The sequence below is a fragment of the Molothrus ater genome, chromosome 28 (genome assembly GCF_012460135.2).
Source record: "Molothrus ater isolate BHLD 08-10-18 breed brown headed cowbird chromosome 28, BPBGC_Mater_1.1, whole genome shotgun sequence".
In the NCBI taxonomy this organism is placed as follows: Eukaryota; Metazoa; Chordata; class Aves; order Passeriformes; family Icteridae; genus Molothrus; species Molothrus ater.
In genome coordinates this window covers 2,217,470-2,229,035 of record NC_050505.2, presented here as the reverse complement: position 1 = coordinate 2,229,035, position 11,566 = coordinate 2,217,470, and the positions used below count along the sequence as shown (strand labels likewise).

At 54.1% G+C, this 11,566-nt stretch overlaps 1 protein-coding gene across 2 annotated transcripts; it reads left to right on the top strand.

Moving 5' to 3' along the window:
• The first annotated feature begins 455 nt into the window (after positions 1–455).
• DUSP26 (dual specificity phosphatase 26) lies at positions 456–9,419 on the top strand. Of its 2 annotated transcripts, none has more exons than XM_036396657.2 (4): positions 456–679; positions 6,089–6,361; positions 7,845–8,053; positions 8,873–9,419. In XM_036396657.2, exons 2-4 carry the CDS (start codon positions 6,183–6,185, stop codon positions 9,070–9,072), a joined length of 588 nt encoding a protein of 195 aa, XP_036252550.1. In that variant the 5' UTR covers positions 456–679; positions 6,089–6,182; the 3' UTR covers positions 9,073–9,419. The 2 variants fall into 2 exon arrangements, with proteins under 2 accessions (XP_036252550.1, XP_036252549.1); XM_036396656.2 differs by having other exon boundaries at positions 457–679; positions 6,086–6,361.
• The last annotated feature ends 2,147 nt before the right edge of the window (positions 9,420–11,566 follow it).

Sequence of the window (11,566 nt, the reverse complement as noted above, 5' to 3'; positions counted from 1 at the left end):
ATCACCTTGGAAGGAAAAATACAAAAAATACCAAATAATAATAAAAAAAATGCCTTGGAGGAAAAATTCAAAAATACAAAAAACAAAAAAAAACCAAAAAAAAAAATCCATTGCCTGAGGAGGAAAAATACAAAAAAAAAAAAAACTTAAAAATATCCAAAAAAAAAATCACCTTGGAAGGAAAAATAAGAATTAAAAAAAATACAAAAAAATTGCCTGGGAAAGAAAAATACAAAATATAATTTAAAAAATACCAAAAAATAATGGCCTTGGAAGGAAAAATACAAAAAAAAAACCCCTAAAAAATAAAAAAAAACCTAAAAAAATACAAAAAAAATACAAAAAAATACCAAACCCCCCCCAAAAAAACCCAAAACCCACCAAACCCCATCCCCATTTCCTCCAGCCGTGGCTCCGGCGGGGTGCGGGGGAGGCTCCGCGGAGGATTTGGGGACATCGCCGCCGTCGCTGCTGCGCGGGGCCGCGGGCGCTCCGCGGTGTCCGCGCGTCCCCTCCGCGCCCAGCCCGGCTCGACCCGCGCTGCCTCCGGCCATGTCATGGCTTAAAATAGCAGCTCCTCCATCAGCCTCCGTCCCTCCCTCCCGCGGCAGCCAGACATGGCCGACCGGAGCTGATCCCGCTGCTCCCGCTCCTGCCGCGGCTCCCGGCGCTCGCCCAGGTACGCTCGGGGGGCCCGAACGCTCCCCGCGCCTCCCGGGGGGGGCCCCGAGGCGCGGAGCCTCCGCTCGGCTCCCTGAGGGAGGGTCCTGCGTCCTGCGGGATCGTTCCTGCATCCTGAACCCTCCCTGCACCCCTCGGGATCATCCCTGCACCCCTCGGGATCGTTCCTGCATCCTGAACCCTCCCTGCACCCCTCGGGATCATCCCTGCACCCCTCGGGATCGTTCCTGCATCCTGAACCCTCCCTGCACCCCTCGGGATCATCCCTGCACCCCTCGGGATCGTTCCTGCATCCTGAACCCTCCCTGCACCCCTCGGGATCATCCCTGCACCCCTCGGGATCGTTCCTGCATCCTGAACCCTCCCTGCACCCCATGGGATCATCCCTGCACCCCTCGGGATCGTTCCTGCATCCTGAACCCTCCCTGCACCCCTCGGGATCGTTCCTGCATCCTGAACCCCCCTGCACCCCATGGGATCATCCCTGCACCCCACGCGATCCTTTCTGCACCCCACAGAATGATTCCTGCACCCCTCAGGATCATTCCTGCACCCCACGGGATCGTTCCTGAATCCTGAACCCCCCTGCACCACACGGGATCCTTCCTGCACCCCTCGGGATCATTCCTGAATCCTGAACCCTCCTTGCACCCCACAGAATGATTCCTGCACCACTCGGGATCATTCCTGCGTCCTGCACCTCTCCCTGCACCCCACAGGACCATCCCCCCCCATCCCAGTGCTCCATCCCCCCCCATCCCAGGGCTCCGTGCCCCATCCCAGGGCTCCATCCCCCCCATCCCAGGGCTCCGTGCCCCATCCCAGGGCTCCGTGCCCCCATCCCAGGGCTCCGTGCCCCATCCCAGGGCTCCGTGCCCCATCCCAGGGCTCCGTGCCCCATCCCAGGGCTCCGTGCCCCATCCCAGGGCTCCGTGCCCCCATCCCAGGGCTCCGTGCCCCATCCCAGGGCTCCGTGCCCCATCCCAGGGCTCCGTGCCCCCCATCCCAGGGCTCCGTGTCCCCTCCCCGCCGGGCACAGGGGCCGGGGGGCAGCGGGCGATCCCCGGCTCTGCCCCCAGCCCGGGGCCAGCCCTGCCCGGGCGGTGCCCGGAGCCTCTCCCGACCCTGGGGGTCTGCAGGGGGCTCCGGGCGCGGCTGGCAGCCCGGCCTGGCTGGGCATGGCTGATTTTCCATGGCTGTTTTTCCATGGCTGTTTTTCCATGGCTGTTTTTCCAGCCAGCTGTGGCCATTGTTGCGGCTGGAATCCCGTCGCTCCAGCCCCTCCCCATGCTCCAGCCGCTGATTCCGGGGCTGGGGACGCGCTGCCACCAAGGTCACACAAGGTTCCCCGAGCTCGGCCCTGCACGGAGCCTGTCCCAGCCCGGATTCCCAGCCTGGGTCAGAGCAGGAGGAACCGGCCCTGGGGTGACACCTGGGCAGGGCTGGCACATCCCGGGTACAGGGAAGGGACATGGGGACGTCCCTGGTCTCCCTCTGAGCTCCCCCCTGCCCTTGGCGCATTTCCCTCCGCGTTGCCGAGACACGGCTGGAGAGTCTGGGGGCTCCTTCCTCCTCCTCGGCTGGCTGGAGCCCCGGGAATGTCACAGAGGAGGGACCGAGGGGGGACCGGGAATGTCACACAGGAGGGACCAGGAATGTCACAGAAAAGGGACCGAGGAGGGACTGGGAATGTCACAGAGAAGGGACCGGGAATGTCACGGAGAAGGGACTGGGAATGTCACAGAGAAGGGACTGGGAATGTCACGGAGAAGGGACCAGGAATGTCACAGAGAAGGGACCGAGGAGAGACCGGGAATATCATGGAGAAGGGACTGGGAATGTCACACAGGAGGGACCGGCAAGGTCACAGCGAAGGGACCGAGGAGGTCCCAGGAATGTCACAGAGAAGGGACCGGGGAGGTCCCAGGAATGTCACAGAGAAGGGACCGAGGTCTCGTCGCCTCCCCCAGCCCAGCCGGGCAGCGCTGCGAGGCGAGGCTCCGCTGCAGGGCACCTCCGGGCATCAGCAGCGATGTGAGAAGGAGAATTTCTCATTTCTCCTCCTGAGGGAGGGGCGGCAGCGCAGGGAACACAAAAACGCCGCTCTGACCACACCTGGCTGCGGGCACTGCCCGGGCAGGGTCCTTGCAGATGTGTGACAGCAGCGGATGATGCAGAGCCGTGCCCTGCAGGAGCTGCTGGCTGAAAGCAGCTTGGTCATGCCTGCAGTTAACCCTTCCCAGCCCGGAGCAGCCCCGGCTGCTCCCGAGCAGCTGCGGGGCCGTGCCCGTGGAGGGTTGATTGTCACAGACATCTTCTATGGAAAATCCTTTCCTTAGGACTTTTCCTCCTGAGAAGCTGAGAGGCCTCAGGAACAAAATGTACCCAATGGTTATCTGCTGCTGTGGAATGCAACAGGTGCATCTGGGATTGGTCCATGTTGGTTGTTTTTAATTAATGGCCAATCACAGCCCAGCTGGCTCGGACAGAGAGTCTGAGTCACAAACCTTTGTTATCATCTGTGACGATGCCCACAGGGGTCTTAGGACAAGGGAAGAGACGAGGATCTGACTCCATGTTTCAGAAGGCTGATTTATTATTTTATGGTATATATATCATTAAAACTATACTAAAAGAATAGAAGAAAGGATTTCATCAGAAGGCTGGCTAAGAATAGAATAGAAAAGAATGATAACAAAGGTTTGTGGCTCGGACTCTCTGTCCGAGCCAGCTGGGCTGTGATTGGCCATTGATTAGAAACAACCACATGAGCCCAATCCCAGATGCACCTGTTGCATTCCACAGCAGCAGATAACCATTGTTTGCATTTTGTTCCTGAGGCCTCTCAGCTTCTCAGGAGGAAAAATCCTAAGGAAAGGATTTTTCATAAAAAGATGTCTGCGACAATCATTCTTTCTTTTTCTGTTCTCAGCCAGCCTTCTGCTGAAATACTTTCTTCTATTCTTTTAGTCTAGTTTTAATATAATATAAATCATAAAATAATAAATCAAGCCTTCTGAAACATGGAGTCAGATCCTCATCCCTTCCCTCAGTGAACACGGTCACAGGTTAATGCTGCCCCGCCTGCCCCGCGGGGTTTTGTGTCCCGGCCAGGCTGCCTGGTGCCATGAGGAATCCTCCACCTGCTCGGGGCTTTTCCTGGTGCCGTGCCCAGCCCTGGCCGCCTTTCCTCGCCTCCCAGCGCGGGTTGGCAGCGCCAGCCCCGAGCTGGCACCGTCCCCTGGCAGCAGAGCCACGGGAGGGGCTCCTGGGCAGGGCAGCTCCTGCCAAGGTGGCCTCAGCCCAAACCACGGTGTCACCGTAGGACACGAAACAACACGAGCACACAGCGCTGCTCTCAAGGTGAAGAAAAGGGGAAGTTTATTTCCTGACTCCAACATTTATAGTTTTTCCAAAAGTGACAGTGGATTGGAGGGTGACAGTGCCACCTCTCCAACGACACTGGACAATCCATCAAATTTCTCCTCCTCCACGAAATAATGCAAGACAGCGAGTTATTTACAGAAAGCGTGTGAGAAAGTTTGCTACAAGAACGTAAACATCAGAAGGCTCAGAAAATCTTAAAAGATCAGGGCGACACCGTGGGGCTGGAGCAACGCTGGGCCTGTGGAGGCTCTGGCAGCTGGAAGCTCTCCCCAGCTCTGGCAGCTGGAATTCTCCCCAGCCCCAAATTGGAAGCTCTCCCCAGCCCTGGCAGCTGGAAATTCTCCCCAGCCCTGGAAGCTGGAAATTCTCCCCAGTCCTGAACTGGAAGTTCTCCCCAGCCCTGGAAGCTGGAAGCTCTCCCTGGCTCTGGCAGCTGGAAATTCTCCCCAGCCCTGAACTGGAAATTCTCCCCAGCCCTGAACTGGAAATTCTCCCCAGCCTTGGCACCCGGAAGCTCTCCCCAAGCTGGAAGCTCTCCCCAGCCCCATCAGCTGGAAATTCTCCCCAGCCCTGAACTGGAAATTCTCCCCCCTGAACTGGAAGTTCTCCCCAGCCCTGGCCCTGGAAGCTCTCCCCAAGCTGAAGTTCTCCAGCTGGCCCTGGAAGCTGGAAGTTCTTCCCAGCCCTGGCAGATGGAAGTTCTCCCCAGCACTTTTCCTTCTTGGAAGTGTGAGAAGTGCTACTCGTTTTCCAAAGATTTAAAAAGGTTTGTTAAAACCTTATCAAAAAATACAGCAGAAGACTGGAGAGAGAAAATATTACAGCGCTGGGAGGAGAGGATTTTTCCCACCATGTGCTCACCATGTCCACACAGAGGAGGTTTTGCCTTTTAACCCTTTAACCCCTTCTTCTTGCAATCCAGGTCTAATTTTCAAAGTTCTGTTTGCTTTTGCCAAGGCATCCTGGTATCCAATCTCTGATGTTATCCAGGTCCAAACTCCATCATCTGTCTCGTGTCCCCCAACATTCCAACACCTTCCCAGCTCCCTCAGCCCCTCCTGGTGCTCCAGCCCCAGTCCCAGTGTGGTGGTGAGCAGGGGTCCCAGGATGAGGGAAGGGACAAGAATCTTGACTCCATGTTTCAGAAGGCTGATTTATTATTTTATGATATATATTATATTAAATTATATATTAAAACTATAGTAAAAGAATAGAAGAAAGGATTTCATTAGAAGGCTTGAAAGGAAAGAAGGAAGAATGGAATGATAATAAAATCTTGTGACTGACCAGACAGTCCGAGACAGCTGGACTGTGATTGGCCACCAATGAGAAACAACCACATGAGACCAATCAGAGATCCACCTGTTGCATTCTACAGCAACAGATAATCATTATTCATAATTATTATTAATAATGATCCATAATTATTAATAATAATTATTACAAATTTATTATAATTAATAGTTATTTATTACTATTTATTTATTAATTATATATAATATAAAATAATATAGTACTATACAATTTAAAATAATATTACTAGTTATTAATTCTTAATACTTGTTATTATAATAAATTATTTTAATTGTTATTTATTAATACTAATATTTATTTATTAATTATATATAGTATAGAAATAATATAATAATATCTATAATATAAAAATGTATTAGTAGATATAATTTATTTTTATATAATAATATATTTATATATTATATATAAATATATAATATATACATATATAATATATAAATTTATATAAATATATATAATACATATTATATATATTTATATATTAAAAAAGTAATAATTATTACTACTTTCATATTATATATATTATTATATTATTTTTCTGTTATATTATTATATTAGAAAAATAATATAATAATATATATAATATGAAAGTAATAATAATTATTAATAATAGTTGATAGTTATTAATAATTAATAATTGTTAATAATTGTTAATTAATTAATTAATAATAATAATTATGTTAATTGCTCCTCGGCTCCCCAGCAGGACCGTGGGTGGCGGCAGCAGCAGCAGTGACCCCCAGGCTCCCGTGCGGCCTCCCCGTGCCCTCAGGCATGCCTGGTGGGGCTGGGCAGCGCCCATGGCTTTCCTGTCCAGGCTCTACAGGAGCAGCAGCCGCTCCCCGAGCCGCGCCCCGCGGGACGAGCGCGGCACCCACCCCATCCTCAGCGTCTTCGAGCTGGAGCGGCTGCTCTACACCGGCAAAACCGCCTGCAACCACGCCGACGAGGTGTGGCCTGGCCTCTACCTGGGAGACCAGTGAGTGTGGCCAGCGACGGGGCTGGGGGATAATGGCAGGGAGGAATGAACGGTGAGGAGGACTCAAAACCGCCAGGTTTTTATATCCAGGTCTCTCAGCCAGGAGCATTTATCCAGAGCAACTTTTCCACCATGCTGGGACAGTTCTAGTGCTCTGAGCTGTCCCTCACTCCTGTTCTTGCAGAGATTTTAGATGGGACAAAGGAGGAAGGAGGTGGCAGAGAGAGTGTCCACGGAGCCATGGCTGTGAGATCGCCACAAAACACAATAATCTCAAAAATGTACCAGGTTTTTACATCCAGCTCCCTCAGCCAAAAACATTTATCCAGAACAGCCTTTCCACCATGCTGGGACAGTTTTAGTGCTCTGAGCTGTCCCTCACTCCTGTTCTTGCAGAGATTTTAGATGGGACAAAGGAGGAAGGAGGTGGCAGGGAGAGTGTCCATGGAGCCATGGCTGTGAGATCGCCACAAAACACAATAATCTCAAAAATGTACCAGGTTTTTACATCCAGCTCCCTCAGCCAAAAACATTTATCCAGAGCAACTTTTCCACCATGCTGGGACAGTTTTAGTGCTCTGAGCTGTCCCTCCCTGCTGTGCCTGCAGAGATTTTAGACGGGACAAAGGAGGAAGGAGGTGGCAGAGAGAGTGTCCACGGAGCCATGGCTGTGAGATCGCCACAAAACACAATAATCTCAAAAATGTACCAGGTTTTTACATCCAGGTCTCTCAGCCAGGAACATTTATCCAGAGCAACTTTTCCACCATGCTGGGACAGTTTTAGTGCCCTGAGCTGTCCCTCCCTGCTGTGCCTGCAGAGATTTTAGATGGGACAAAGGAGGAAGGAGGTGGCAGAGAGAGTGTCCACGGAGCCATGGCTGTGAGATCGCCACAAAACACAATAATCTCAAAAATGTACCAGGTTTTTACAGCCACCTCTCTCAGCCAGGAACATTTATCCAGAACAGCCTTTCCACCATGCTGGGACAGTTTTAGTGCTCTGAGCTGTCCCTCACTCCTGTTCTTGCAGAGATTTTAGACGGGACAAAGGAGGAAGGAGGTGGCAGGGAGAGTGTCCACGGAGCCATGGCTGTGAGATCGCCACAAAACACAATAATCTCAAAAATGTACCAGGTTTTTACATCCACCTCTCTCAGCCAGGAACATTTATCCAGCGCAGCCTTCCACCATTCTGGGACACTTTTAGTGCCCTGAGGTGTCCCCTGCCTGCTGTGGCTGTTGTCCTTGCAGAGATTTAGCTGGGACAAAGGAGGAAGGAGCTGGCAGAGCTGAGCAGGGAGGGTGTCCACAGAGCCAGGGCTGTGAGATCACCGTAAACCCAAAAATCTTAAAAATCCGCCAGGTTTTTACATCCAGCTCCCTCAGCCAAAAACATTTATCCAGAACAGCAGAACAGCCTTTCCAGTGCTCTGGGACACTTTTTACTGCTCTGAGCCATCCTCTGCCTGCTGTCCCTGCAGAGACATCGCGTCCAACCGGCGGGAGCTGCTGCAGCTGCGCATCACCCACGTGCTGAACGCCTCCCACTGCCGCTGGCGCGGCGGCGCCGACTACTACGAGGGCACGGGCATCCGCTACCTGGGCATCGAGGCCCACGACTCGCCCTCCTTCGACATGAGCCCCTACTTCTACCCCGCCGCCGACTTCATCCACCAGGCCCTCAACGAAGGTTCCCCGAAGGGAAGCGGGAGGAGAGGGAGAAGGGATGGGGGGAGCGGCGAGGGGGTGGTGGTCTGGTGGTGGTTGTTGTTGAGGGTCATGGGAAACAAAGGGGTTTTGAGGTTGAGGTGGCGTCTCCTCTTGGGGTCAACCGAATAGTGTGTCCTCATGGGATGATCTTGGTGGTGTCCCCTTGGATGAGATAAACCTGACAGTGTTTCCTCATGGGATCGCCTCAGTGGTGTCCCTGTCATGAGTTAATCCAAATGGTGTCCCCTGGATGGGATCACCTCAATGGTGTCTCCCCATGGGATAACCCAAATGGTGTCTCCCCATGGGATAACCCAAATGGTGTTTCCTTGTGGGATCACCTCAATGGTGTCCCCTGGATGGGATCACCTTAATGGTGTCTCCTCGTGGGATAATCCCAATGGTGTCTCATCATGGGATCACCTCAACAGTGTCCCCTCATGGGATAATCCCAATGGTGTCCCCAGGATGGGATTACCTCAATGGTGTCCCCTCCTGGGCTGAAAATGTGGGATTTTTTGGGCTGAAAATGTGGGATTCTTGGGCTGAAAATGTGGATTTTTGGGCTGAAAATTTGCAATACTTGGGCTAAAAATGTGGAATTTTTGTACTGAAAACGTGGGATTCTTGGGCTAAAAATGTGGGATTTTTGGCCTGAAAATGTGGGATTTTTGGGCTCCAAATGTAGGATTTTTGGGCCTGAAAATGTGGGATTTTGGGGCTGAAAATGTGGGATTTTGGGGCTGAAAATGTGGGATGTTCCCGGCCGTGCCGTGACGGGGCCACCGTGTCCCCCCAGGGAGGATCCTCGTGCACTGTGCCGTCGGGGTCAGCAGGTCGGCCACCCTGGTCCTCGCCTACCTCATGATCCGCCACCACATGCCCCTGGTCGAAGCCATAAAGACGGTCAAGGACCACCGCGGGATCATCCCCAACCGCGGCTTCCTGCGCCAGCTGGTGGCCCTGGACAACGCCCTGCGGCTCCAGAGGAGCTCCTGAGGGGCTGCCACTGTGTGAGCTCTGCCCGTGCCTCCCCCACAGCCCCCTGCAGCTCGGGGGGTCCCCCATGGTCCAGCCCAGACCCTCCACCTGCACTCCTGGCCATGGTTTCCCTCCCAGCCCCACCTCACCGGCTGCTCCATCCCCGTGGCCTCCAGGGAGCCTCCAAGGCTTTGTTGTCCCCCCTGGCGTTTGTGTCCCCGGCTGCCAGGACAGCTCCGTGTGTCGCCTGCCGTGCGTGCCGTGTGTTTGTGGTGATGTCAGGGCTCAGGCCGGCTCCTGTCGCGGTGTTTGGGTGTTCTCCGTGCCTCGTGCCACCCTGTGACAATAAAGGCAGAGCTAAGGAACGGCCTGGACACGTCTGGTGGGGCTGGGGACAGCTCAGGGTGGTATCGGGCATGGGAATGGGGGACAGAGCGTCATCCAGGGTTGAGATGGACCCGAGTACCCCCAAACTCAGCCCAGGGATCAAACCTGGGATCCCACTCGGTGCCCAAACCTGAGATCCCACCCAAACCTGAGATCCCACCCAAACCTGAGATCCCACCCAAACCTGAGATCCTGCTCAAGCCTAAGATCCCACCCAAATCTGAGATCCCGCCCAAACCTGAGCCCCTGCTCAGGGCCTGTCCTGGGGTTGTCCCCTCTTTTTCCCAGCAGTGGGGACAAAGGGGGGCTCCCGGTGGGAGGCAGAGCCAGGCTGGCAGTGCCAGTGTCCCCCAGCCTGTCTGGCTGGGGATGGAGCTGGGATGGACCGGGATAACCCTCGGGACATGGAATGGATGGAGATGGAGCTGGGGTGACCCGGGATAACCCTCGGGACACGGGACAGGCTGGGGATGCGCTGTCCCGGGATGCGTGGGCTCGGATCCCGAGGGAATCCCCGTCCCCGCGGGTGCTCTGGGGACCGGGCTGAGCTCCCGGCTGGAAATTCCCGGGATTTCCCGATCCGTGGCGTTTCACACCCGCCCTCAGCCGCCGTCTCACCTCCCACGGCAGAGCTGCGCCGTCTGCCTGGAGGATTTTGGGCTGCAGGAGGAGCTGGGGGTGCTGCCGTGCCAGCACGGCGGGAGCGGCCAATTCCCGCCGGGAATCTGCATTCCTGAATTCCTGCCCACAGGAATTGCGGGAATTCCCGGCGGGAATCGGCATTCCCACATTGCTGCCCGCAGATGCCGGGAATTCCTGGTGGGAATCGACATTCCTGAATTTCTGCCCGCAGGAATTGCGGGAATTACCAGTGGGAATCGGCATTCCCAAATTCCTGCCCACAGATGCTGGGAATTCCCGGGAGGAATCAGCATTCCTGAATTCCTGCCCACGGGTACCTGCAATTCCTGGTGGGAATCACTATTCCTGCAATCCTGCCCGCAGGAATTGCAGGAATTCCCAGCGGGAATCAGAATTCCCGCAATTCTTGCCCACAGCTGCCTGCAATTCCCAGTGGGAATTGGCATTCCCACGTTCCTGCCCGCAGGTGGCTGCAATTCCCGGTGGGAATCGGCATTCCCGAATTTCTGCCCGCAGGAATTGCGGGAATTCCCAGTGGGAATCGGCATTCCCACAATTCCCGGTGGCATTTCTGCCTGCAGGTGCCGGGAATTCCCAGTGGAATCAGCATTCCTGAATTTCTGCCCGCAGGAATCGCGGGAATTCCCGGCGGGAACCGGCATCCTTGCAATTCCCAGTGGAAATCAGCATTCCCGCAATTCCCAGCGCCATTCCCGCGTTCCTGCCCGCAGGTGCTGGGAATTCCCAGTGGAAATCAGCATTCCCCAATTCCCAGCGCCATTCCCGCGTTCTGCCCGCAGGTGCTGGGAATTCCCAGTGGAAATCAGCATTCCCCAATTCCCAGGGCCATTCCCACATTCCTGCCCACAGGAATTGCGGGAATTCCCAGCGGGAGATTCGCTGCCTGTGCCCCGTGTGCATCAAACGCCTCAAACCGCCCCGCGCCGGCCTCGGGACCCTCCTGGGGGAGCTGGGGGAGGCAGCCCCGCGGCCGGATCACACCCATGGGATCCACAGGGATCCACCGGGATCCACAGGAATCCACCAGGATCCACAGGGATCGACAGGGATCCACCGGGATCCACCCCACCAGCCCCACGTCCCTCTGCAGGGATCCGCGGTTTCCCGGTTGGGATTTCACCCCCAAGGCCACGGCTCGGTTTGGGGTTTGGCCTTGTCCAGGTTGTGGAATTCCCGGCAGGAAGCTGAGCCCTGGGTGAGGGTCGGGATCCTCGTCCCCCGCCCTTGGTGTGGGAATCCATAAAACCAGAGGGTTTTGGGAAAGCTGCAAAAGGCCCCAGAGACAGCAGAACTGTGAGTGGAGCTGAGCAGCAGCCATGAGATTGGGCAGCAGAAAAATTATGTAAGTAGAAAAGCAAGGACAAATAGAACAATGCTCTGTGTATTAACACTTGTCTAGAATAACTCCCTAATCTACAGAAAAGTTTGTCTAGAGAGATATTAGGCAGTTCTAAGCTTAATA